Source organism: Moschus berezovskii, chromosome 2 (assembly GCF_049115385.1).
Source record: "Moschus berezovskii isolate FMDL1 chromosome 2, NW_MosBer_1.0, whole genome shotgun sequence".
NCBI classification, from domain to species: domain Eukaryota; kingdom Metazoa; phylum Chordata; class Mammalia; order Artiodactyla; family Moschidae; genus Moschus; species Moschus berezovskii.
In genome coordinates, this window is record NC_142461.1 from 121,237,047 (window position 1) to 121,263,053 (window position 26,007).

Consider the following 26,007-nt stretch of genomic DNA (forward strand, 5'->3'; position numbering starts at 1 on the left):
GGTTATATGAATAAAAGAATAAATCAAAATAAATAAATAAAATATATCATTCTTGCCATCTCCTGTTTAACCACTTCCAATTTGCCTACATCCACTGGATCATGGAGAAAGCAAGAGAGTTCCAGAAAAACATCTATTTCTGCTTCATTGACTATGCCAAAGCCTTTGACTGTGTCAATCACAATAAACTGTGGAACATTCTGAAAGAGATGGGAATCCCAGACCACCTGACCTGCCTCTTGAGAAACCTGTATGCAGATCAGGAAGCAACAGTCAGAACTGTACATGGAACAACAGACTGGTTCCAAATAGGAAAAGGAGTACGTCAAGGCTGTATATTGTCACCTCGCTTATTTAACTTATATGCAGAGTACATCATGAGGAACGCTGGGCTGGAAGAAGCACAAGCTGGAATCAAGATTGCTGGGAGAAATATCAATAACCTCAGATATGCAGATGATACTACCCTTATGGCAGAAAGTGAAGAGGAACTCAAAAGCCTCTTGATGAAAGTGAAAGAGAGTGAAAAGTTTGGCTTGAAGCACAACATTCAGAAAACAAAGATCATGGCATCTGGTCCCATCACTTCATGGGAAATAGATGGAAAAACAGTGGAAACAGTGTCAGACTTTATTTTTTTGGGCTCCAAAATCACTGCAGATGCTGATTGCAGCCATGAAATTAAAAGACGCTTGCTCCTTGGAAGGAAAGTTATGACCAACCTAGATAGCATATTAAAAAGCAGAGACATTACTTTGCCAACAAAGGTCCGTCTAGTCAAGGCTATGGTTTTTCCCGTGGTCACGTATGGATGTGAGAGTTGGACTATGAAGAAAGCTGATGGCTGAAGAATTGATGCTTTTGAACTGTGGTGCTGGAGAAGACTCTTGAGAGTCCCTTGGACTGCAAGGAGATCCAACCAGTCTATTCTAAAGGAGATCAATCCTGGGTGTTCATTGGAAGGACTGATGCTAAAGCTGAAACTGCAATACTTTGGCCACCTCATGCAACGAGTTGACTCACTGGAAAAGACTCTGATGCTGGGAAGGATTGGGGCGGAAGGAGAAGGGGACGACAGAGAATGAGATGGCTGGATGGTATCACCGACTCGACAGACATGAGTTTGAGTGAACTCCGGGAGTTGGTGATGGACAGGGAGGCCTGGCGTGCTGTGATTCATGGGGTCGCAAAGAGTCGGACACGACTGAGCGACTGAACTGAACTGAAGTGTATAGCACTGGGAACTCTCCTTAACACTCTTTAATAACCTGTATTGGAACATAATCTAAAAAAGAGTTGATATATGTATATGTGCAACTGATTCAGTTAGTACAGCAGAAACTAATGCAACATTGTAAGTCAACTATACTTCAATAAAAATTAATTTAAAAAAGATTAAAGGGAAATGATCTCTGATAAAATAAAAACTTCATTTAATACAGTTTCATGAAATAATTATAAATTGAATATGTTTTGCAAAGGAATAACATCAAATCAACCAGAGAGATAAATTCATCATGTTTTGAATTAGGTTTTGTGAGTAGACAGATTAAAATTCTATTTTAAATAAAAAGTTTGTCAAAATAAATGCTTTTGTATTCAACAGAGAAACAAAAAAAAGAAAGAAAACAGGCCAAAACTTTTTAAGATCCTTTAAACATGAAACTGAAACTAGTATCAAGCACGAGTTGGATGTGAATTAGAAGCAAATGAGAAGAATCACTCTGTTAATACTTAAGATCATGTTGAAGGGATATCTGATTCCTAAATCAAACCCACACATATCTGGTTTCTCGTTCTTGTTCTGGTACAGACAATCCCAGGCGTCCCTGCTATGACTGGAAGGGCCATCTGTCTTCCCAGCCCGCTGGCTTCCAGCACAGGGTCATGACGAGGCAGCCTGTAAATAGAACCACTGTGGGAAGGGCCTGAATCACTGTGGGGAGACCCAGTCCACAAAGGCCGTGGCGCTTCAGGAAGAGGGATGCTGAGCCATAGGCAGCCAGGAATAACCTTTAGCTTGCTCTCTTCTGCTTTCAATAAAATAGGGCTGAACATCACAGTAGAGACAGATTTTCAGCAAGAAAAGTTTACAAAAAAAATTTTTTTTTTTTTTTATGAAGAGGAGGAAGATGTAAGCGAAGAAAGAAAATAATTTTGGGAGAAGGTAGTAAAAAAATTAATTCCATGACTATGAATATAAATTTTACAGCCTTGGGGAGAATCAAGGTTGTTTTTCTTAACAAGATCTGGCTGAAGTGTTGCTAACTGCAGGACATGACCTGGAAGACGCCATTCTACATAGAGGACAGGCTGCACCCGGTGTTTAACTCTGAGCGAATAAAGAGTCTCTGGCCCCACAGTGGCTCCCAGAACACATTCTTGGAGCAGAAACCCCACAGTCCTGTGGCACATTGCTCCACTGAAAATCCGGTGAGCTAGTTTCCCTCCTGCTGAATGGGATCCAAGCGCCCTATCCAGCGCTCTCTCCACTCTTACTTTCCTTCCAGTCCTGCTCCTTTCTGGCACTTGCCTTTGGCCCAAAAGGGCTTGACGACCACCCAAGTTTACTCATACTTCAGTCTATGCTCTAATGTTGATAACAGTTGATACTCACTGGGCTGAAATTGTGTAACTTGGGCATAAGCAGAACAATCAAAAAGTTTTACTACTTCTTTTCCCCTCCACTCACTTTCTTCACGGGCTTGAGATGAACGGACTTAATGTCTTGCTTTAAAAAGAGATAAGTCTAAAATTATGGTACCTTCCGTCCTGCTGTCAGTTCCAGTGAGGAGCCAGGGCCCATGCTATCCTTTTCTTTTCTCCTAAAACAAGTAAACCTTTGTACGGAAAGTTTAACTAGGGAGGGTGGCACTGTAGTTCAGTGTGTCTTAGGGAGGGAGGCGGGTAGAATTGAGAGAGAGGAGGTGGAATTTAGGAGATGTGTGGAGAGAGTAACACGGAAACTTATCATACCATATGTAAAACAGACAGCCGACGGGAATTTGCTGTATGACTCAGGGAACTCAAACAGGGGCTCTGTGACAATCTAGAAAGGTGGGATGGGAAGAGAGATGGGAGGAGGTTCAGGAGGGAGGGGACATGGGTGTACCTATGGCTGATTCTTGTTGATGTATGATAGAAAACCACCAAATTTTGCAAAGCAAATATCCTTCAACCAAAAAAATAAAGTGGCAAACAATAAAAAACAAAAAAAAAATGAAGGTACCTTTCACCTGTTACTTATTTCTCTCTAGGAGCTGCTTTGCCAGAGAAGCCACTCAGTTTGAGTAAATATGAAAGCAGCCACTTGACTTTAGTGATAATACTTTGTAACCTCCGAGGTAACAAGCTTGCTCCCCTGACCCTTCATTATGAGTCAGTGGAACTTAAATAGCCTCTCAGCAGGCTGGAGCTGGCTGCACCGGGAAGGTGTCACCCTTCTGCCCTGATGAGCTATTTCCACTCAAGCAAAACTACTGCTATAAGGTTTTGGGGTGGGTGGGGAGGAGCAAGCAAAAACCGTAATACTACATTCTAGATTCTATACACTGACAACATACTGACTTCAACAGTTTTGGGAGTTTAAAGTGTACTCTATACTCAACCTTTCTGAGCCCTGAGGCCACTGCTTGGTAGATTAAAAGGTCAAGGGTAAAAAGGAAGTCCCCTGATTTACTGTGTGTGTGTGTGTGTGTGCATGTGTGTGTGTGTGTCTCTGTCTCTCTGTGTGTGTCTGTCTCTGTGTGTGTGTGTGTGTTCCCACCTCGCCTATCTCATCCCTTGTAATGCAGAACTCCAGGCTGCGGGTCAGGGCCCACTCATGTTCCTCAGCCTGGGCACGCCAGGTCAGACAGTCTCCTTCAAGCATGTCCAGCTGTTGCTGCAGGTTCTTTGCAGAAACGTTAGAGCAGTTCTGAAAATGAAAGAGAAGTGAAAGTGATGAAGGGAATGGGCAAAATGGCAATGAGAACAACACATTATTTACCTGCATTGTGAAACTCATAAATGACAATAAAGAAAATAAGCTCCTGATTTATTTTACCTTAAACTTCTTTGATTTCAGAAGGATTTCAGAAGGAAGCAGACACCAACATCCAATGTTGTGAAAGACAAGCTCTTACAATTTTAGTCTCGAAACTTCAGTTTTGAAGAGTTGCTCATCATACCCAATGCCTCAGAGACACCATTCAATGTAAGGCATAATTTTTACTTCAAAAGGCATAAAATATGCATTAGAAACATTTGGCTTCTACACTGTAATTTTCTTGTCAACTTGAGGTTAACCTCAGGTTCATTATGCAAGCACTCCCATCTCTACTCAGTGCAGGGGGCTCCCGAAGCCAAAGCCAGACATGAACTGGAGAACAATTTACACTATTTGTGCAAAGTGAGATGTCTTCCTTGCTCTTTTCTTTTAAAAATAGATCTACTAATGAAACAAAACTCTTTAAAAGAAAGCTCCTTCTTGGGAAAAACAGAATCTATTAACAGCGACAGAAATTTTGTATTTCTTTCAGATTAAAAAAAGTACTTTAGATTTACTGCAGTCCATATGGTTTGGGAGATCAAACCAGTCAGTCCTGAAGGAAATCAACCCTGAATATTCATTGGAAGGACGGATGTTGAAGCTGAAGCTGAAGCTCCAACACTTTTGCCACCTCATGTGAAGAGTCGACTCATTGGGTAAAACCCTGATTCTGGGAAAGACTGAAGGCAGGAGGAGAAGGGGACGACAGGACAAGATGACTGGATGGCATCACTGACTCAATGCTCTTGAGTCTGAGCAAAGTCCAGGAGATAGTGAAGGACAGGGAAGCCTGGAGTGTTGTAGTCCACGGGATCACAAAGAATAGAACATGACTGAGCGACTGAACAACAACAGCATGGTTTAGCAGATATCGTAAATGAAATAAAATTATCCGTTATGATTTTTATTAACGTTATGAGTATTGGATAGAATTAACGTAATCTTTTCTTCCCTCAAATCCTCAAATAAAGAATTTGAAGAAAGAGTTTTTGTTTTATTTTTATATCAGAACCCAATGTGTTATTTAGGAAAATCTAATCTGGAATTATTTCCAACTCTTTTAAGCTCCTTTGGTAAGGTCAGTCCAGTGGAAAAAGCAGATTCAATGACTGGTGCCCAGAGGCCTGGGTGGAGCCAAGGTGCTTGGGCTCCTCTACTCTGGGCTTTTGTGGATAAAGTAGCTTCTCTGGGATCAGACTCTTCATCTGAAAATGAGGCTCCTGGGTCTGACTCTCTCAAGGCTACCTTTCAGATCTGACATGCTCAAGCAGCATTGTCCAACAGAAATACAACATGAGTCACACGAATAATTTTAAATTTTCTAGTAGTCATATTAAAAAGAAACTGGTGAAGTTAATTTTCACAATATACTTTGTTTAGCCAAATATAAAAAACACTAGTAAGGTTTTCTTTATCATATTAAGTCTTTGAAATCAAGTGTATATCTGACACTTAGACTAAATTTCAATTATTGCTACATTTGTATCAGAAAAACTTGCTCTGTACTTAAATCTCATAGAGTTTAGTAGATTCACATACCAAGTCACTTTGAATATACTTAAAAAGTTCACAATTTTGGGTATCAATTTAAAATAAAATTAAAAGTTTAGTTCCTCTTTATTTCAAATGTGAAAAATCAACTGCCATTGTAGATAGCAACTCTATAACTTTTAAATTAGCATGAGAACAGATGTATTAAACAAGACTTGTAAAATCAGATTTTTTTTCTCCTTAAAAAATTTTTAGACATGGTAGAAACTTACCACAAATAAGTATCCCAATGGCTTAATGTAGTTTTTAACGGAACATATACCAGGCAGTCTGCCTGGTTTCTTTCCTATTACAGCCCAACTCCCAGCCACATCAGGTAAAAATGACAGTTTCTAGGTTGCTTACAGGCTGCTGCAGTGATGAGATGACACCCACCCCCAAGGAGAGAGCCAGCTTATGGAGATGGTCTACATGTGCCTGCTTTGCCCGAGAGCGTCTGAGGAGGACCTGGGCGCTGTGAGCATCATCCATTTCCTTTGCCTGTGCCGGAAACTCCAGTTCTCTTGATTTGAAGAGTCTTCCCAGCTGGAATTTAGGCCATTAACAATTAACCTGGGTTTCATATTTTTGTGAAAACAGTTTTTTTTTTTTAATAGAGGTATAGTTGATATATGATACTAAGTAAATGACAGTTGTATGATAATAGTGAGTCACAATTTTTAAAGGTTATACTCCATTTATAGTTATTACAAAATATTGGCTATATTCCCTAAATTGTACAATATATCTTTGTAGCTTATTTTATACCTAAACATTTGTACCTCTTAAATACCCTACCTCTGTGCTGCCCCTCCCTGCATCCCTCTCCCCACTGGTAACCACCAGTTCTCTATATACGTGAGACTGCTTCTTTTTTGTTATATTCACTACTTTATTGTACATTTTAGATTCCATGCATGATATCATACGTACCTTTGTCTTTCTCAAAGATAGATGTTTAAAAAATGCTTGTTTCCTATAACATATTTAACTAGCTAGTCCACTGCTGACAAGCCCATCTAAAATTAGTATTATAGACAAATAAATGTTATAATGGTGCAAGTCAGTAGAATAAAATGGTGCCAGTTCTATTAAAGAAGAAAACACTGTTTGTTCATAGCCTAAAACTTTAGCAAGATGTAGGCCTGTGATTCAACTAAATCAGGGGCTATTTTCAAGGCATTTCAATACATCTCTGCTTCCTGTTGTCTGTGTATGTGCTCTGTGGTATTTTCTGTTAAGAGAGGCCAATATCTATGAAGTTCTACTGACACTTCAATTATAACTTTTTTTTCTTCCCTTTAGTTGCTTATACCCTACCTTTTGTTGCTTACATATACCCTCCCTTAAGTTACTTATACCCTAAGTTTTGTTAGGGAAGCAAAAGTATTTAAGAATCAAGATATTAAAAAAGACAGATGTGTGGAATAAACAGTGAGAGTTCGAGGAATTTAGAAATCACTCCAAGGGAGATAGGATTGTTAGATGGAAGGACAAGCTTTAAGTGGTGTAGAGCAGAGAGAAGCACCTGACAGGCAAAGGCAGCCCAAGAGTCAGGGCTTGGAATAAGGAATGTGGGTGCCATCTTTGAGGGACCAAGGAGAGCTCTGTTCGACTTTGGGGAGGATGGGGCTCAGTGAGAGAAAAGTCAGGAGCCAGACTGCAGAAAGCTTCTAGTATCAGAATAAACAACCTGGCCTTTATTACATAATCATTTATTTTTAATTTCATAGTTTAAAACTGAGAGTCTTCCAGACATCCATGGTAAGTCTTACCTCTTCTCTGACTTGGTGGAACTGGATAATCTTATATAGGATATCCTCATAATCTTGGATTCTCTGTTTCAGGTTTTGATGGAAGTGAATAAGGTCCTTCAGCTGTTGAGACTTTTCTTTCACAGGTGCTCCTTTGCCATTTAACTCTTCTGACTCTTTTATAATATACTGAACCTCATCATTCAGTTGCTGAAGAGTTGAAAGCAATAAAAGAAATTGAGCTTCTAGAGAGCTTTTTACTTTACAACTGATGTATGAATATCTCAATAACAAATTACTCTCTTACTTGTTAACAAATACTTATGAGGCTCACCCCTATCCAGGCATTGTGTGTGATGCTAGGGATATATTATTCCATCCTAATCTTCTCAGATATATTTTTTAAAATTTAAATTAACATTAAATTTAAAAAAATTTAAAACACACAAAAAAAAACCGTTTCAAAGTTAGAGGGCAAAATGGAAAGTCATATATTTCTATGACATAGCATAGAGTCATCTGCTGCTGCTGCTGCTACGTCACTTCAGTTGTGTCCGACTCCGTGCGACCCCATAGATGGCAGCCCACTAGGCTCCTTTGTCTCTGGGGTTCTCCAGGCAAGAACACTGGAGTGGGTTGCCATTTCCTTCTCCAATGCATGAAAGTGAAAAGTAAAAGTGAAGTCGCACAGTTGTGCCCAACTCTTAGCGACCTCATGGACTGCAGCCTACCAGGCTCCTTCATCCATGGGATTTCCAGGCAAGAGTACTGGAGTGGGGTGCCATTGCCTTCTCCAGAGTCATCTAGTCATCTGCTAAGTAAATATATTCTAGATACTCTATGAGGCCATGACCATCTGTGATATTTAATAAAACTAGAATCAGGTAGTATGATAAGAACACCACAAGAAGACAAGTATAAAAGTACATTGGGTGAATTATCTGTCCTTTAGGATAAAAGAATGATCAGAATGAACCTCCAGCTGAGCACCACAGTAGCTATGCTGCTTTAAAAGCAGTCATCGCCCCCTCAAAAAAAAAACAGTCATCCCAGAATCCACAAATAGCCACCACTTGTAGGGAGGGACAAACCACCTTCTTTCTACCCAGCGCTGCTCAGATAGCCGTTATAGGAATCTAGATCCTGGTGGACAGTTCAAAGAGGAAGCCACTATAATTTCAGACGAGATTGCGCATGTTCAGGGTGGTATGGCCATTGACTATGATTTCAGGGTTGGATTTTATGTCAAGGATAATAGTAACGGGAATGACTTAAGCTAAGGAGATAATTTGCAGAAGAGTGACCTAGTGAGGGTATTCAAGTTGAAATCAAGTGCATGGGCATCAAATATACACACATCACAGTGACAGAGCTAAAGAATCTTGGTAACAGTTTCTGATTTAGAGGAATTTATACACACACACACACACACACACACACACTTGTTCATGTGCAGAGGCGTGCGCACACATGAAGTGGAGATACATATGACACACAGTATAACAAAGAAACTAACAGGCTAGTAGAAGTTTCTAGGAGTTTGGAGGAGAGAGTTCACTGTGGGCTACAATGGTATGTGTGTGTGTTGGGGGGTGGATATGTATTTCATCACTTTTGTCTTGTGTATGTGTGTGTGCACATGTGTACATGTGCATGCTCGACTCTTTGTGACCCCATGGACTGCAGTCTGCTAGGCTCCTCTGTCCATGGAATTTTCCAGGCAAGAATACTGAAGCAGGTTGTTATTTCCTACTCCCAGGGATCTTTCCGACCCAGGGATAAAACCCACATCTCCTGCATCTCCTGAATTGGCAGGGGATTCTTTACCACTGTACCACCCAAAGAAGCCCCCAGTTTTGTCTTAAAGGAACATAAATTAGATATTCCCTAAAGGAATCTTCAAACTTCCAGTCCAACAGTGACAAACAGAAACACAGGTATCTTAACTTTGCAGCAAAGAACAGAATCCAGGTAGGAGGATAAAGTGACTGGCAAACTTTTCCAGCAATTGTGTCAGGCTCAGGAGTGGCAGAAGTGGGGGTTAAGGAATGCAGAAGCCATCAGGGCCTGGGAATATGACTCATGGTTTTTTCTCTCACACCCTGAGGGCTCTCAGAGGGAGAATGGGAGAGCACAACAAAATTCTTGGGATGGTAGCAGAAGCCTGGGGTGCCAGTGGGTGGGGACAATGACATCACAGGGATAATTTCAGTGACAGAGGACAGCAGAGCCTCTGTATCATAGAGAGTCTAGCCTTGCCTTGAGATCTCTGAATCAAAAACATATCTATACCTTTTAGGAAAAGAATTAGAACAAATATATGATAAATACATTAATAAGGAAATAATTTAAAATAATCTAAGGTAAAAATATATTAAGGACCTTTTGTAGCCTGAATGTTTGCATATCATCAAATATAGCACACTGCATTTAAAAAGGAAGAAAAATGTGTCTGACACATGGACTTTTGGAAAAGCAATGCTTTTTTTTTTTCAATTGTAATTCATCAGACAGTTAAAATTAATTAGGTGAGCTTCAACTGAACAGTTTTTCATTCTTTTTCATTCACCCAAGGTCATCAATTTGCTTCTTCACCTGGAACTGAGGCTTCATTTCATTCCATTTTTTCCGTAGACCTAAAATGGTCTGAAGACTCCCTCCAAGGTCAAGTGCAGACACAGGCATAAGCGCTTCCTGAAGAAGTTTCAAGTTGTGCATGGTCTGAAATAGACATTAGATAGTTATGCATATGTTTTCTTTGTTACCACCAGCAAAAACATCATAATCATTCCAGTGATGACATGGTGTGTCATCAAACTTTGCAACTGCCATGAAAACACTCACTACCTGGAGTGAGCTTCTGGTTCTACAAAAAGCACAAGCCCTCTTTTCACTTTGGGAAATACACATAACAAAATAAAAAATCTACCATTTTAGCCACTTTTAAATGTGCAGATGAGTGGCGTTAGTGCAATTTGGTGTGCAATCATTACCACCATCCATCATCAGAACTTTTTCATCTTGCCAAACAGAAACTCTGTCCCAGATAAACACCAACCTCCATTTTGCCCTTCCCTCAGCCCCTGATAACCTCTATTCTGCCTTCTGTCTCCCTGAATTTGACTACTCGAGGTTCCTCACAGAAGCAGAATCCCAATATGTATCCTTTTGTGTTTGGCTGACCTCACATTTCCAGGGTTCCTCCATGTTACAGCATGTGTCAGAATTTCCTTTCTTCTTAAGGCTCAATAAAACCCGCTGCGTGTTCCCTCACCTTTCTAAGCTGCTCTTTGAATGCTGCCCACTGCTGTTTCATGGGCTTGCTTGCAGCGGCTTTAAGTTGCCAGGCTGTCCGAAGGTGGCTAAGTTCTTCCCTTTCTGCCTTCTGGCTTTCCATAGTGTTCTCCATGACGTGTACTTCATTTTTCACATTTAATATTTCATTTTCTTTTGCCTGTGAAATTAATAACCTGTGTAATGGCTTTTCTTTTCCAAGAAATACAACATGGTTTTGCATACAACTATTTTAGGAGGCAAACGCTTTATCATAGCCAAAGCACAGCACAGTCCTGACATCAAGAAAAGTCTGAAATGTGGTATCCCAAGGAGAAAAGAACAGAAAAAAAACAAGGATGGTCTTGGACTGCAGGAACGGAAAAAACCAGACCCTTATTGTCCTTCCCTCCCCCACGTCATAACTATTAAAGGATTTCAGGTCCTCCTGAGCAGTATAACCTGCCTCCCCTCCTACTTCACGGGAAGAAGGTATTTGCCTTACTCTTCCCCCACCAGTATATGTGCCTCATCCAATCAGCAAATGACCTGCAAGATCCCTATTGCGCTGCTTGTACCCTGAGTATAAAAATGGACTAAGGACCCATGTCCAATGTCATTCTACCTTGAGCAGGCCTGCTGTTCTAACAGTGTTTCCCACTCTAATAAATTTTATTTGCCTCTCCTTTTGCCTTATGTCTGGAAATTCTTTCCCAACCTGCACATGGATCATGACACGAAAGGTCTGTGCACAGGCTGGGCTCTCAGAGACCGTAATATATGCTTGGACATGAGCTTGCTAGTTGTTCACAACTCCACTGGTATTTCAGTCCCCTTCTCTAAGATTTGTTTATTTCCTGGGGTTTAAAGGATGACTGGATAAGCACAGGGATACAGAAATTTTGAAGCTGAGATTATTTTAATGAATACATTTTCAAGTGGATTCCACCTTTTAACACACATTAGAATATGTCAATATCTCGGTATTAGGGGCCATGAGGGGGCAAATTGTTCCGGGTTTTTCTTTTTGTACTATCCTATTGTATACACTACAATCATTTTAAGGTTTCCTTGTAAGAAGTTCCTCAAGTTGCTCCCTTTTATAAGATCTGAAATGTGCATCTATATACAGTTGTTCCTTGGTATTCATGGGGGCAGGATGGGAGGAGGGTACTGGTTACAGGACTTGCCCTAGACATCAAAACCAGTGGATGCTCAAGTCCCATGGTTGGTTTTCCATACCTGCAGGTTTCAACCAACTCTGGATAGTGTTCTGTGTTGATCCAAAGTTGGCTGAATCCAGGAATGTAGAAGCCCCGGGTATGGAGGGCCAACTGTATCTCTATATTTGTATCTCTATACCCTGGTGGCTCAGCAGTAAAGAATCTGCCTGCAGTGCAGGAAATGCAGGAGACACAGTTTGATCCCTAGGTCAGGAAGATTCCCCTGGAGGAGGAAATGGCAACTCACCCAGTATTCTTGTGGGGAGAATCTCATGGACAGAGGAGTCTTGTAGGCTACAGGCCATGGATCGCAGAGAGTCAGACACGACTGAGCGCGCACACACACACACACTGTATACCAGAAGCACAATATCTACACACACACACTGTATACCAGAAGCACAATATCTACACACACACACACACACACTGTATACCAGAAGCACAATATCTAAATTCCAAGACTTCTCTTCCCAACTTTCATATATTCTGGCTATCTGATTTGAAATCCTTTTAACAATGGTTTTAAATAATGGGAAATTCAATTAGAGGGAAAAGTATAATAGAGCCAAGGAGTAAAACCATGTACTTTTTTAGTGTCCAAACATCAAACAAGGCAGAAGAGTATTTGTTTAGCAAAACAAAAATCTGCTTTATGGCCAACTCTTCTCAGGAAATCCTTGAATTTCTAAGGAGCTACTGTGTATGAATTTCTATAATGGCAATGACAGCTGGGTATCTAAAAGTCAAAAGACTTTTTAGATTATAGTTAGAAGATAGTGTCATGAATATGTAACAGGATATTTTAAATAATACGTAGGCCATCTTATTTTTAAATTATTTTAAGTGACATTAATATTGCATAATTAATGTAGACATTATAAAGTGTCGTTTAATTGCAAAAAAGCCTGCAGGTGCTATATGTGATTTCTCCAATGAACTTGGGAATCTAGTAATAAAATGATGTATTCTGCAACTATGATGAACAAGATACATATTATGAAAGATATTAGCCACAGCAATACCTAAAGTAAATCGTATTTTTATCTATGCTATAAATAAAGATAGGGTATCTTTAACATATTATTCAGTTCAGTTCAGTTCATTTCAGTTCACTCGCTCAGTCGTGTCCGACTCTCCGCGACCCCATGAATCACAGCACGCCAGGCCTCCCTATCCATCACCAACTCCCGGAGTACACTCAAACTCATGTCCACAGAGTCGGTGATGCCATCCAGCCATCTCGAAGAAACCGTTAATAAGAATGTTACACAATACATGATCCAATGGCAAACTGGAATGTGCAGCATGTCAGTGACAACTATAATCTGAAGACTGTACGCTCTGAATGAGGCCCAGAAAAGAGAGCGCTCTGCTAGGATTTGTTGATGCCTAGCTACCAGGACTCAAGAAAAGTGCTTATGCACTTGGCAAATATAAGTACTGCGGCCACTCAGAAAGATTAAATGCTGTGCCTGAGGTCTAGTTAGTAAACACTAACTACTCAATCCATATACTTGTGTATAAGGTCACTGAAAAATCTGGCATCATGTGGTCTAAATAGGGAACTAGATATTCCATTCTCCATATAGACTCACACTCAGTGAGTGGTCTTCCGACATCCTGCTTTTCAGATATCTTGATAACTGGCAGGCAGTATTCCAGGTAGCATTCTTTAATTGCCACTATAAATTAGTAAATTGGCACTTTCATCAAGATGTCTACCAGATTTCTACCCTAAATTAGTTTTTCTCATCGTGATGATATTTAGATGGATTTGAAAAATTCTTTTCATTTCGAGCTTGAAAAATCTGAGCCTTGGCAACAATCAAGAGTAGAGCCCTCAGCAGAAAATGCCAGCTGGCCTTCTTCCTTCCTAACCACCAAACTGGTTACCACGTTTCAGCACTAGTGTTTGTTTAAAAGCCTAATGGTCCAAAAGATATGAAGAGAATAAAAATTGTGTTATACTTGCTTAACCAACAATTTTCTATCTCAGAATGTCACTGAACTAATAAAATTAAGAATTATGTAGACCTTAATTCTTATCAGTAAGGGAAAATTTATCATATGATAGTGGTAAGGACCTTGAGTTAAAGTGACCATGTTTATAATGTAGTAAAATAAACACTATTTCTGAAAACTCTGAATGGACCTTTCAATATCAGAGAACCTAAGTTTAGACACAGATATAAAATAAAATTTTGAATGGATTCCTGCTGCAGATCTTAAATGAAAATCTGGCCATATGATCTTAAACATTCTAAATAAGGAATAAAGGACTTCTATTTCTGAGTAGGATGGAGTAGCCAGGGGCAGAGCAGTGCTTCTACCTAGAACAACTAGAAAAGCTGGAATAAATGCTGAAGGCATCTATTTAAAGTCCAAAAGAACTAAAGAGGCCAAGACTCCAGGGAAGGATGAATCTGAGAGTGGTGAGCTAACCTGTCACCTCTCTTACTGCAGCCAGGGGCTTTTCCCAATTCTGTGCACTGACAGTAAAGCTGATCATGAAGCTTTACTGGGGAACAGAGAAACCAATAGAGCTTTTGACAGACACCGGTGGAGGTGGGGGGTTCAAGCACACAGCTGATCTTTATATCAGAACATTGACACAATACTGGGGCTGAACAGGGCAAGGCAGTAGATTAGAAAACCCAAGCAAATGCTTCTGAAAAGCAGAGTGGAGGTTTTTAGCAGTCCCCCAAGACTCCTTAAGCTAGAGACCTGCTTGAGGCCAAGGTAGAGGCGGACGGAACTCAGAGAATGTACCAAGCTCCAACCTGAAAACATTGAGAGCCCAAGGTCATCAGAATAGATGAAGCCTTGACAGAACTATAGTACAGACTCAACTTCACCAGCTCCTGATCGGCTTAAGTGATCTTCCACCAATATCTACCTAGGGAAAAAACATAACACCATCTGGAATCACAATTTTTTATACATAATGCCCAGCATTCAATAGATATTCACTCATCATCCCAAGACAGGATGACACAACTAGAAACCAAGAGAAAAAGTAGATAATAGAAACAATTCTGGATACAGATGTTAGAGTTCGCTGACAAATATCCATAATTTTATCCAGTTTAAAATATCCATAATTAGTATGGTCATGAAAGCATAGGAGAGATGGAGAAAGAGAGGATACAAAAGAGATTTTTGCTGGCAATATAACATAGTAAAAAAAGAACCAACTAGAAATTCCAGAACTGAAAAACAGAATTTCTCAAAAGGAAGATAGTAAGAAAAAGGCTAGACCAAGAAAAGTGCAGTTTGCAAATATGTAAATTCCTTTTTAAGTGCAAATTAGAGAAGTACCCAGTGAAGAGATACACATAACAATATAGTGAAAAAAGTAAAAGTCTTAAAGACAGATGTAGATAGATAATACATGCTCTAACTGTTCCAAGTAAAAAATAACATTTTCTACAGTAAAGCACAAATATAAGAACATAGGTAAAATACTTAACAGGTCTTCACTGATGCTTAATAATAGTGTTAGAGGAATTAGAATTATTTACTGCATATTTTGTTTCCATATAGGTTTGAGAAGAATGGTCTTTAAACAACAAAGTTTGAAACAACTAAGATAAAGAAGAAATTGTATCTCAAAGTAGATGAGAATAGTTAGAGACTGTTTCAAATGAATTTGGGCTCCAAACTGAGATTCATCACATGTCAGAGTTCTGAGAAAACTGTGGATGTCAGCCATCTTTGCAAATCTACAGAAAATGGGAGAAGGGCCAGAAAATTAGAGAAAGAAAAATGCCCTGATTTTCAGATGGGGGAAAGGCTGGACTATGTGATTTACTGATCGATAAGCTTTATACTGAAAACCAGGGCAATAAAATCATCACTGATCAAGCAGAGCACTTCGGAAAGAACCCTTAGATCACCAGGAGTCAACCTAGTTTTTGCCAAATTATATTACACAATTGATAGGATACTGGGTAGACAGACCTTCCTTTTAGCAGCATCTTTCAATAGAGACTTGAGAAAAAGATTGTGAAATGCTGGTTAAAAAAAGTACTATCAGGAATGTCAATGATTGTTTCAAAGACTGGTTTATCAACTGATTGCTTAATGGATTGGAGTATCAACTTGCCCCTCAGACACTTTTATTAAAGACCTAATTGCAGCCATGGGAGGCTTACTTATTAATATATGAAATTAAACTGAGGGGAGATGGCTAATGTAGTAGATAGCAGGCACAAAATTAGTTTAACAAGATGCAATCATGAGTTAAAACTAACAAAGTGATACAAAGTAGGAATAAATATAAAAGCTCACATTTGTATGTAATGGATAAATAGGCAATAAGGATATAAAATGGGAGAGACCCATCTTGGCAGGAATTGCAATAAAAATGTAATGCAATTACAGTTTTCTTCCATCACAAGCTTATTATGAACCAATAATGTAAAATTATTGCTAAAAGCACTAGTATAATCTTAGTTCTCATTGGTAAAGAATGATGTCCACTTTGTGTTGAAGTGGTACTTTACTTTTTGTTTACATTTTATGAATGATCTTGATAAGTCATGGACAATTCTGGGAAGGAGGATTAGGATGAAGAAAGAAATAAAGCTACCTCTTAAATGATAGAAAGGATTTGTATCTAGTTAGCTGGAGAAGACTCAAATTAGACTTTGCAACTGTTTCCCAGGTTTGAACATTTTTTGAGTGTAAGAGGAATGAAATATGAATACATTTTTCTTCCCTGTGGATCTATAGAGGGTTAGAATCAGATATGAAGAGAGATTCAACTTAACATTAAAACAAACAAACAAACCTTTCTAGACGCTGGCATTTTCTAACAATAAAACAAACAGTTTTAATAGGAAGATACTTGAGGTATTAAAGGAGAGGTAGATTAACCATCTTTTAAGAATAAGAGTTCTGTAGTGAATGGGCCTGAAGTTGATATAAGTATTCTAGTATCCTTTACAAATCTAACTTAACAACTTAAATTAGGGGGTACATTTCTAAGTACAATGGGGCTTCGCTATGAAAATCTGGTATTATAAGATATTCTTCAAATTGAAGATTCATCCTAGATGTTATCTTCAGCCTCTGGAAATCTTGTAAGAATCTTGTTGTATACTCTCAACATAACTCAGAACTTTGGGGTGAACCTCTGAGGACTCTGAGTAATAATAACAATGCTGCATTCAGATTTTTGTCATTCTTTCTTCTTAACAGATATAATAGCCTTTACGTGATAAACTCACAAGGGGTCTAGGACCAAAGAAGCACAAAAATGCTGGGCTTCAGGACTATTCGCGGGTGAATGAAGCTAAAAAGAACTTCCTAAACCAGCCTGGCTGAATGACAGTTGAAATTTTGAATTTATGATCTTGACTTTGACAAGTAATCCTTGAAGAAGGTGTGACTCATTTTATGTTGTTCTTACCATATTTATTAAATTAAGGAACTCGAGCCCAAGGTCATGCGTTAAAAAACTCCTTTTTAAAAATAGCTGCCACTGCTTCTCCACTGAGTCAGACCAATGCTTGGCTTCAGCACCACCCTCTTCCTTTCGTAGGATATCAGTTTGGTAAAACTCCTTTAGGCCCTGACATTGCTTCTCTACCTGAAAAAAAGAGAGAGAATATAAATGAAAGTTCAGTTCAGTTCAGTTCAGTCGCTCAGTCATGTCTGACTCTCCGCGACCCCATGAATCACAGCACGCCAGGCCTCCCTGTCCATCACCAACTCCCGGAGTTCACTCAAACTCATATCCACAGAGTCGGTGATGCCATCCAGCCATCTCATTCTCTGTCGTCCCCTTCTCCTCCTGCCCCCAACCTTTCCCAGCATCAGAGTCTTTTCCAGTGAGTCAATATTACAGTAATCCAGGCCTATGCCCCAACCAGTAACGCTGAAGAAGCCGAAGTTGCACGGTTCTATGAAGACCTGCTGCTGCTGCTGCTGCTGCTGCTGCTGCTGCTGCTGCTAAGTCACTTCAGTCGTGTCCGACTCTGTGCGACCCCATAGACGGAAGCCCACCAGACTCCCCCGTCCCTGGGATTCTCCAGGCAAGAACACTGGAGTGGGTTGCCATTTCCTTCTCCAATGTGTGAAAGTAAAAAGTGAAAGTGAAGTTGCCCAGTCGTGTCCGACCCTTAGCGATCCCACGGACTGTAGCCCACCAGGCTCCTCCATCCATGGGATTTTCTAGGCAAGAGTACTGGAGTGGCTTGCCATTGCCTTCTCCATCTATGAAGACCTACAAGACCTTTTAGAACTAACACCCAAAAAAGATGTCCTTTTCATTATAGGGGACTGGAATGCAAAAGTAGGAAGTCAAGAAACACCTGGAGGAACAGGCAAATTTGGCCTTGGAGCACGGAATGAAGCAGGGCAAAGGCTAATAGAGTTTTGTCAAGAGAACGCACTGGTCATAGAAAACACCCTCTGCCAACAACACAAGAGAAGACTCTACACATGGACATCACCAGATGGTCAACACCGAAATCAGATTGATTATATTCTTTGCAGCCAAAGATGGAGAAGAGCTATACAGTTAGCAAAAACAAGACCAGGAGCTGACTGTGGCTCAGATCATGAACTCCTTATTGCCAAATTCAGACTTAAATTGAAGAAAGTAGGGAAAACCACCAGACCATTCAGATATGACCTAAATCAAATCCCTTATGATTATAGAGTGGAAGTGAGAAATAGATTTAAGGGACTAGATCTGATAGATAGAGTGCCTGATGAACTCTGGACAGAGGTTTGTGACACTGTACAGGAGACAGGGACCAAGACCATCCCCATGGAAAAGAAATGCAAAAGAGCGAAATGGCTGTCTGAGGAGGCCTTACAAATAGATGTGAAAAGAAGAGAAGCGAAAAGCAAAGGAGAAAAGGAAATGAAAGTTAAGAACACTTAAAAACATTTTTAAAGGGAAAAATACTAGATTACAGTGAAAGCCTATATAAAAATTTACTTGGAACCTACATTTCAGAATTTTTTAAATAATTATTAAGTACTGTCAACTTACTGAAAAGATACAAACTGTTTAGGTTGTTGACAGGCCAGACTGACTACCACTGGCTAGTAAATTGAGCTGACAAGTTTATTATCCAGAAGACCTAGTTACTGCAGCCAAAATCATATTTGTGTACTGTAGATGTGTATGCTTTGCAGTTGGGGACAATTTATGTCAAAGACCAACGTGGTTTCATTTTAGAGCTGAGTTTTATAATTCAGAAGAAAGAAAAACATATAAAATCAAGGATTACAAATCAAAAAGAAATGTAAATCATGAAAAATTATTCATAATCAATAAATCACGACTTGCTTCTCCTCAGTGATAAGACAGAACAAAAGAGTACTAATAATTATGAATTTTCTGTACATGTATTAATATTAAACTGCCTCCATGAGAAAATGTTATTGAGGTTACTTAACCTCCCTAGAATTATATTTTCTCATTAGCTAACCAATGTAAGCAGTATGCTGCTGCTGCTGCTAAGTCACTTCAGTCGTGTCCGACTCTGTGTGACCCCATAGACGGCAGCCCACCAGGCTCCCCCGTCCCTGGAATTCTCCAGGCAAGAACACTGGAGTGGGTTGCCATTTCCTTCTCCAATGTGTGAAAGTGAAAGTGAAGTCGCTCAGTCATGTCTGAGTCGTAGCAACCCCATGGACTGCAGCCTACCAGGCTCCTCTGTCCATGGGATTTTCTAGGCAAGAGTACTGGAGTGGCTTGCCATTGCCTTCTCCACTAGATTATTTTAAATCAGTCTCTTCAGACAGTTTATACAAAATCAAATGTGCCTGTAGAACTATAGATTGACACGAAACTGGGTATTACAGAAGTAGTAGAAACATTTTGACACAATATTTTAAGCATTTTGAATAATACTTAATAGCCAGTGGGCTTCCCTGGTGGTTCAGATGGTAAAGAATCGGCCTGCAATGCAGGAGACCTGTGTTTGATCCCTGGGTTGTGACGATCTCCTGGAGAAAGGAATAGCTACCCATTCCAGTATTCTGGCCTGGAGAATTCCATGGACAGAGGGGCCTGGTGGGCTACAGTCAATGGGATTGCAAAGAGTCTGACATGACTGAGCACCTTTCACTTTCTTTCAGTTTAACAGCCAATAGGACAAGACTCAAAAGAGTTCACAACTACTAAAAGCCATCTAAAGAAGGTAAGAAATTTCAAGCAGTGGTTAGTCACTACATTTTAAAGATTTTAACGTCATTCTTAATTTAATGAGTTCTGCAAAGGGCACTCACAGAAGTTCTCTCCTCTTTCCCCATATTCCATTTATCCATGCCTCTGTTTCGCTGATGCTTGTTTCCTCAGTCCAGAATGATCTTTTCTCAGTTTTCAACTCCTACTTATCCTTCCTGAGATAGTTAAAATGCCAACTCCTCCAGGGGGGTCTCCCAAGATTTCATAGTAAGAACTAAGCATCTATTTCCTTGGGTTTCCAAAGATAATTCCAGGAGAAAGAGAACTATAAGCAATTATTATAACATGAAGACGAGTATGCACACAATGTTCTGGGCACACTAAAGAGGGACCACCAACTCTATCTAAAGAAACTGGGAAGCACAAAGGAAGTGACACTTGATCTGTGTCTTTCAGAATTGTCCAGGGTGACAGGGAACAGGAGAAGGGGGCTCCAGATGGAAGGAATAATGAGTGAAGGTACAAGTGTGAAACACGGGCCGGGTAAGAGCAGGGTAAACGATCTTGGTGTGGGTGAAGTCCAGATAGCCCACGCTGAGTGTTAAGACACAAGCGTGATCATTGGGTTGGGATAAAGCCAGCCAGCAGGTTTCACCATGTTTGGTACTCTACCCAACATGATGTGTCACATTCTTGTTAGCTTGAAACAACTGACAGCTCTCACAGTGGCTCAGAATCAGCATGACAACCATCAGTACTTCAGTGGCATTGTGCGCTGCAGGCTAGGGTGCCAATCTGATGGGCTGCCAGTTATGTGAAATTCTCAAAACCTAAACTTTAAGTCACCCTCCTTTCCTAACTGCTCAAAAATAAATCTCCTTGAATGTAAGTAAGCATGATGTCATTACAGGAATTCCCTTGAATATGGACTGGTTTCTTTTTTTTAAGTGAATTAATAATCAACTTTAATACATTATCCATTTGAGAGTAAAAGTTATAATTTGCATCACAAATTACATTTGTCATATTGCCTGAGTTTTAGGAGGTAGCATGATCAGATTTGCTTTAGAATGATCATTTTTGAAAGGCATGAAGGGGAGAATTACAGAAGGCAGAGAGAACAGGCAGATACAATTTCTTTAACCTCGGCAAGGATGATGAAGACCTGCCCTGAGGAGGTGATGTACTCAGAGGGGGATTCAGAAATCTCTTAGGTTGTCTCTAAAGACAGATATGGGATAGCATGGCCTTCAGAATACGGAAAAACAAAAGGGAGGAGACTGGGGAGTAAACCTCAGCTCTGATGTTTACTATATGTTTTGTCTAACTTCCTAGAGTTTCTCTCATTTGTAAAGTGAGGATAATAGCGAATACATACAGGGATGTTATAAGGATGAAACAAAAGCAGGAATTAAAAGTTCAGATATTGATACAAACCAAGTGCTCATTAACAGAGGGATTAGAACAGACTTTGAACTTCTACACAGGACTTCTGAAAGATGGTGGGGTCATTAATCCAATGCCAAAATACAGAAGGAAACACGTTTGAAGAAAAGATAACCAGCTGTGTTTTGTCGAGTTTTTAAGGAGGCTACAGAATTCCAGTAGGTAGTTAGTATAATTGGAAGTTGAAAATATTGGCCTGGAGCTCAAAAGAGTTGGGGCTGAAGAACCAATTTTGGGTTACTGATGCATTGAAAACCAAAGGTGTGTTGGTTGAGGGTGATCTTTGTAGGGAAAGTGTATAGAATGTACAAAAGAGAGAGCTCAGGAAAGAACTCTGTACCCACCACACTTCAGGAACAGAGAACTGAATCAGGAAAAGGAAGTAACAGATAAAGAAGCAAACAGGATGATTATCCCAGTTATGTGAAATATCCAAATAAGGCAAATCTATAGGGACAGAAAGCAGATTAGTGCTTGCCTGAAGCTGGGGGATTGGCAACCAGGACTGACAAAAAGTATTCATAGGCTCTTTTTGGGGTGGTGGAAACATACCAAAACTGGAGTGCACTGATGTTTGCACAATTAAAATCACTACATCCTAAAACAGGCAAATTTTATGGTATGTAAATTATACCTCATTAAATCTGTTTTTCTTTATAAAGTCAAAGGAGGTAGGTATGAGTAACTGGGTTAAACAAATATGGGAGAGAGATCAAGTGGAATAAAGACAGAAAATATACCATTTCATCTGTCAACTAGTAAGTAATAAGGTTATAAGAGTGTTTTCAGTGGAGTGAAGAGTTGGTAAAAGGCAAGATTGCAACAAGGATAAACTAAGTGGCAGTGGGATGAGGATTGGAGAGGATCAACAAGAAGAGGAAAGAAACGTCATCTTCCCATCCCAAGAGCCCAGATGTGGAAGGAAAGAAAACTACAGAGTGGCAGCCTTAATGAGGGCAAGACTACTTGGGGAGAACTGTAGACCAAAGAGAGGGAAGAAATATAAGAAGCACATTTTCAACATTCAAGAATGGATGCTGAAGCTACATTCTGAAGGATTCAGGAGCAGACTGGGAGGCACCGATGGCTGGTTATGGGGGGACACACGCGGAAACCCCACTTTATTGGTGACAGTGGAGGAAGGGTGAATATGTCAGTGGGTTTGGAAGCTGATAGAAGACAAGGCAATTTGGCTCAACGGACTCATTTTTTTTCAGCCACATACAAGGTAAGGGTGCAGATTTAGGAGTGGAAACTGAGGTAAGAAGTTTGAGAATCACAGCTGAATGGGCAGCAACTAGAGAACATACGGTAGCGGGGTGGGGGTGGTGCTCAGCTGAGGAAAAGACGCTTCAATTTGTAACAGCACCAATCAGCACAATTGTTTGATTTTCCACAAGAGCGTCTGGGAGCTTGGAAAGAGAAGCAGAGTAAACACGGTGTTGGATCGATCTAGAATTGGGAATTGGCAGAGTTAGGATGGAAGCCACGGAAGTGAGGGTATGGGGAGTGTAATGGAATTGAATAATCTGATGAGGAAAGAAGGAAAGCCCACAGGAGTAGGAGGCTGGACAGACTGAAAGCCCTGCTGGGTGAGGACAGGAGCCTCTGCCAGGTGAGAAAATTGAGTGAAAGCTGGGCAGATGGAAGGACAGGAAGTCCTTCTGTAAAAGTGCTGTCTGTAAAGCTGCAGTTTCAGCCCTAATCACCAAGTCCCTGGTCCCAGAGGCTACGGTGGTCAGTGGAAGCAAGTGCTGAGCTAGAAACTAAGAAGGTACATTTTTGGCAACGAAGATGCAGAGCAAGTACTTCTTTGTACCTTCTCCACCATTTCAGGTTTGGAGAAAATGTTCATCAACAGAACAATCTGTCAGTTGTAGCACTTCTGCCAAACCCTGAGAGTTCAAGGTTAAGAAAAATTGAAAAAAAAAAAAAAAATCCAGGATAAAGAAAGATGTGGAAAAGGAGACAGCGGTTCCCTGAGATTTCCAAGGCCTGGGCACAGCCTTCTTTCAGATGGTGAGAACTCAGACTATTGTAGAAGGAGAGTAGACAGTGGCAGAGAGGGCAGACAGGATCATGGTGGGGCGGGGTGAGGATGAGTGTGGCAGAGGACTGGAGGAGCAGGTTACGTGCCTTTGGTGACTTTACCCTGAGTAGAGTTTGCCACTGAAGCAGCACCCTTCTCCCTGAGAGTGCACACGGGTGCTCCCCTGGTGGCTCAGTGGCAAAGAATCCGCTTGCCAACCAAAAGACGCGGGTTTGATCCCTGAGTCGGGGAGATTCCCTGGAGGAGGAAATGGAAACCCGGTCCAGTATTCTTGACTGGGAAATCCCATGGACAGAGGAACCTGGCAGACTGCAGTCCATGGGGTCACAAAGAGTTGGACACAACTGAGCAAGTGAGCACAGGAGCCCTGGGGCCAGAGTTAACTGAGGTGGGACGCCAGCATTTTTCTATTACTGATGTCACCTTCGAGAAGCTGGGACCTTCCAGAGACGGAATGCTAGTCTACCAGAGGGAATTTTACAGATTATTTAGTACAAACCAGTCAAAATAATGCTTCCTAAAAAGCTCTCAGAGGAAACTTATTAAGAAGCGTTAAACAAGACAGATCTGAGACTAGACTCAACAGACCATGATTTCCAGTTCTGTGTACTTTAAGTAAATCACACATATTGTATTTTGAAGAGATTGAGGACTTACTTTAAAATAGAAAATGACTGATTTTTAAATAATCTTGTTTTCTGTTTAGATTATTGTAAATAATTGCAGGCCATAGTAAAAAGTGTTTCAACACAGCCTCTTTGTCGTGTTGCCAAAGAGGTCAGCCCATAGGTACTGTACCTCCTCCGATGACTTTAGAAATGCCACGTAAGTTTGCAGGACTTGTGACCTGGAGTTGATGCTTTGGCCAAATATGTTTAATTCTTCCTCGAGCCATTTAGCTTTAGAAGAAAGCGATGCCAGTTCATCAAGTTCAAAATCATGTTTCTCTGTCAAGAGTTTTGCAGCTGCCTCTAATTCATGTGATGTCTCCTATGAAAGCCGAGCACAGGGGGTCAGCAGATGACAGGGGAATCATGAACACTCACATTCCATTACCTTTGGTTCAGCCATCTATTGCGATTATTAATTGAACTTGTACCAAAACTCTCCTCAAAAAAAAGGCACATATTTCAAAATTCAAGAAAAGGCACCACTAAATGAAAACCATCTCAAATTACTCTTTCATTCTATTAGCTATGCTACTTATTTATAACATTCTTTTTGTGTGTGTAGAGATAGGAGAAAGTTTGTTTAGTATGAAAGGTTATAAAACAGACATTTTAAAAGTAATTATACATGATAATTGCTTTGTGAAATTTACCAACAGTTCTAGAAAGTACTTAAATTAATTTTATTATATAAGAGATGATAAGTTTATAGAAATTGTTTACTCATTTTTAATTAAAAAAATTCCATATTAATTATTGTCTTAAAATCTCCATTTATAAGAGTTTTTGTTTAAATTAATTAATTTATTTTAATTGGAGGCTAATTACTTTATAATATTGTAGTGGCTTTGCCATACATTGACATGAATCAGCCATGGGTGTACGTGTGTCCCCAATCCTGAACCCCCCTCCCACCCCCCTCCCCATCCCATCCCTCAGGGTCATCCCAGTGCACCAGCCCTGAGCACCCTGTCTTATGCATCGAACTTGGATTAGTGATCTGTTTCACATATGATAATATACATGTTTCAAGAAGGCAATGGCAAGCCACTCCAGTACTCTTGCCTAGAAAATCCCATGGACGGAGGAGCCTGGTGGGCTGCAGTCCATGGGGTCGCTAAGGGTTGGACAAGACTGAGCGACTTCATTTTTACTTTTCACTTTCACACATTGGAGAAGGAAATGGCAACCCACTCCAGTGTTCTTGCCTGGAGAATCCCAGGGACAGGGGAGCCTGGTGGGCTTCCGTCTATGGGGTCACACAGAGTCGGACATGACTGAAGTGACTTAGCAGCAGCAGCAGCAATATACATGTTTCAATGCTATTCTCTCAAATCATCCCACCCTTGCCTTCTCCCACAGAGTCCAAAAGTCTGTTCTTTATATCTCTGTCTCTTCTGCTGTCTCACATATAGGGTCATGGTTACCATGTTTCTAAATTCCATATATATGCATGTAGGGAATACGGTACAGATGAGGTGAATAATCTAAAGAACAAGTGAATTTGACTTGCCTAGGGTGCCTCTCATATGATTCTCTTGAGTGTAATTTCTGGCACATGAAATTTAACCACTGAGTCAATGGATGGGTAGGTAAGAACTACATACATGATTGCCATAGACAGAGCCATGTTGTGAGACCAGGCTAGGATCCAAGCAAACACGAAAGACAGAAGCAACACCCTCATTTACATCAAGGAGGGATTGCTCTTGCATTTGTATTTAATACACTTCCCAAATACTCCACTAACTGAAGGTAACTTTAATTTACAAGCGCTGCTCCCACAGAGTATTCTGGGAAAAAGGAAACGGAGAAGTTCCTCCCCATGAAATGTCCTCCTTTTCTCTCAAATTTTTTTTAAAATAAAAAAAAGAAATTGAC

The 26,007-nt window shown here is 40.3% G+C and overlaps 1 protein-coding gene and 1 long non-coding RNA gene across 5 annotated transcripts in view; one reads left to right on the top strand and one right to left on the bottom strand.

Moving 5' to 3' along the window:
- The window catches only part of CCDC141 (coiled-coil domain containing 141), a 224,589-nt gene that overhangs the window by 38,951 nt on the left and 159,631 nt on the right, over positions 1-26,007 (bottom strand). For 3 of the 4 annotated variants that reach the window (XM_055397508.2, XM_055397506.2, XM_055397505.2), the window contains 7 exons: positions 24,257-24,448; positions 17,227-17,406; positions 10,589-10,768; positions 9,910-10,035; positions 7,336-7,524; positions 5,927-6,106; positions 3,767-3,916 (listed from right to left, as the gene is read on the bottom strand). In XM_055397508.2, coding sequence (XP_055253483.2) covers positions 3,767-3,916; positions 5,927-6,106; positions 7,336-7,524; positions 9,910-10,035; positions 10,589-10,768; positions 17,227-17,406; positions 24,257-24,448 — 1,197 coding nt within the window. The remainder of the gene's footprint in view (positions 1-3,766; positions 3,917-5,926; positions 6,107-7,335; positions 7,525-9,909; positions 10,036-10,588; positions 10,769-17,226; positions 17,407-24,256; positions 24,449-26,007) is intronic. The other variant, XM_055397507.2, reaches the window with a different exon arrangement.
- On the top strand, positions 1,951-4,892 carry LOC129537760 (uncharacterized). Its single transcript, XR_008682098.2, has 3 exons — positions 1,951-2,433; positions 4,067-4,195; positions 4,521-4,892. It is a non-coding gene; the product is annotated as an uncharacterized LOC129537760 (long non-coding RNA).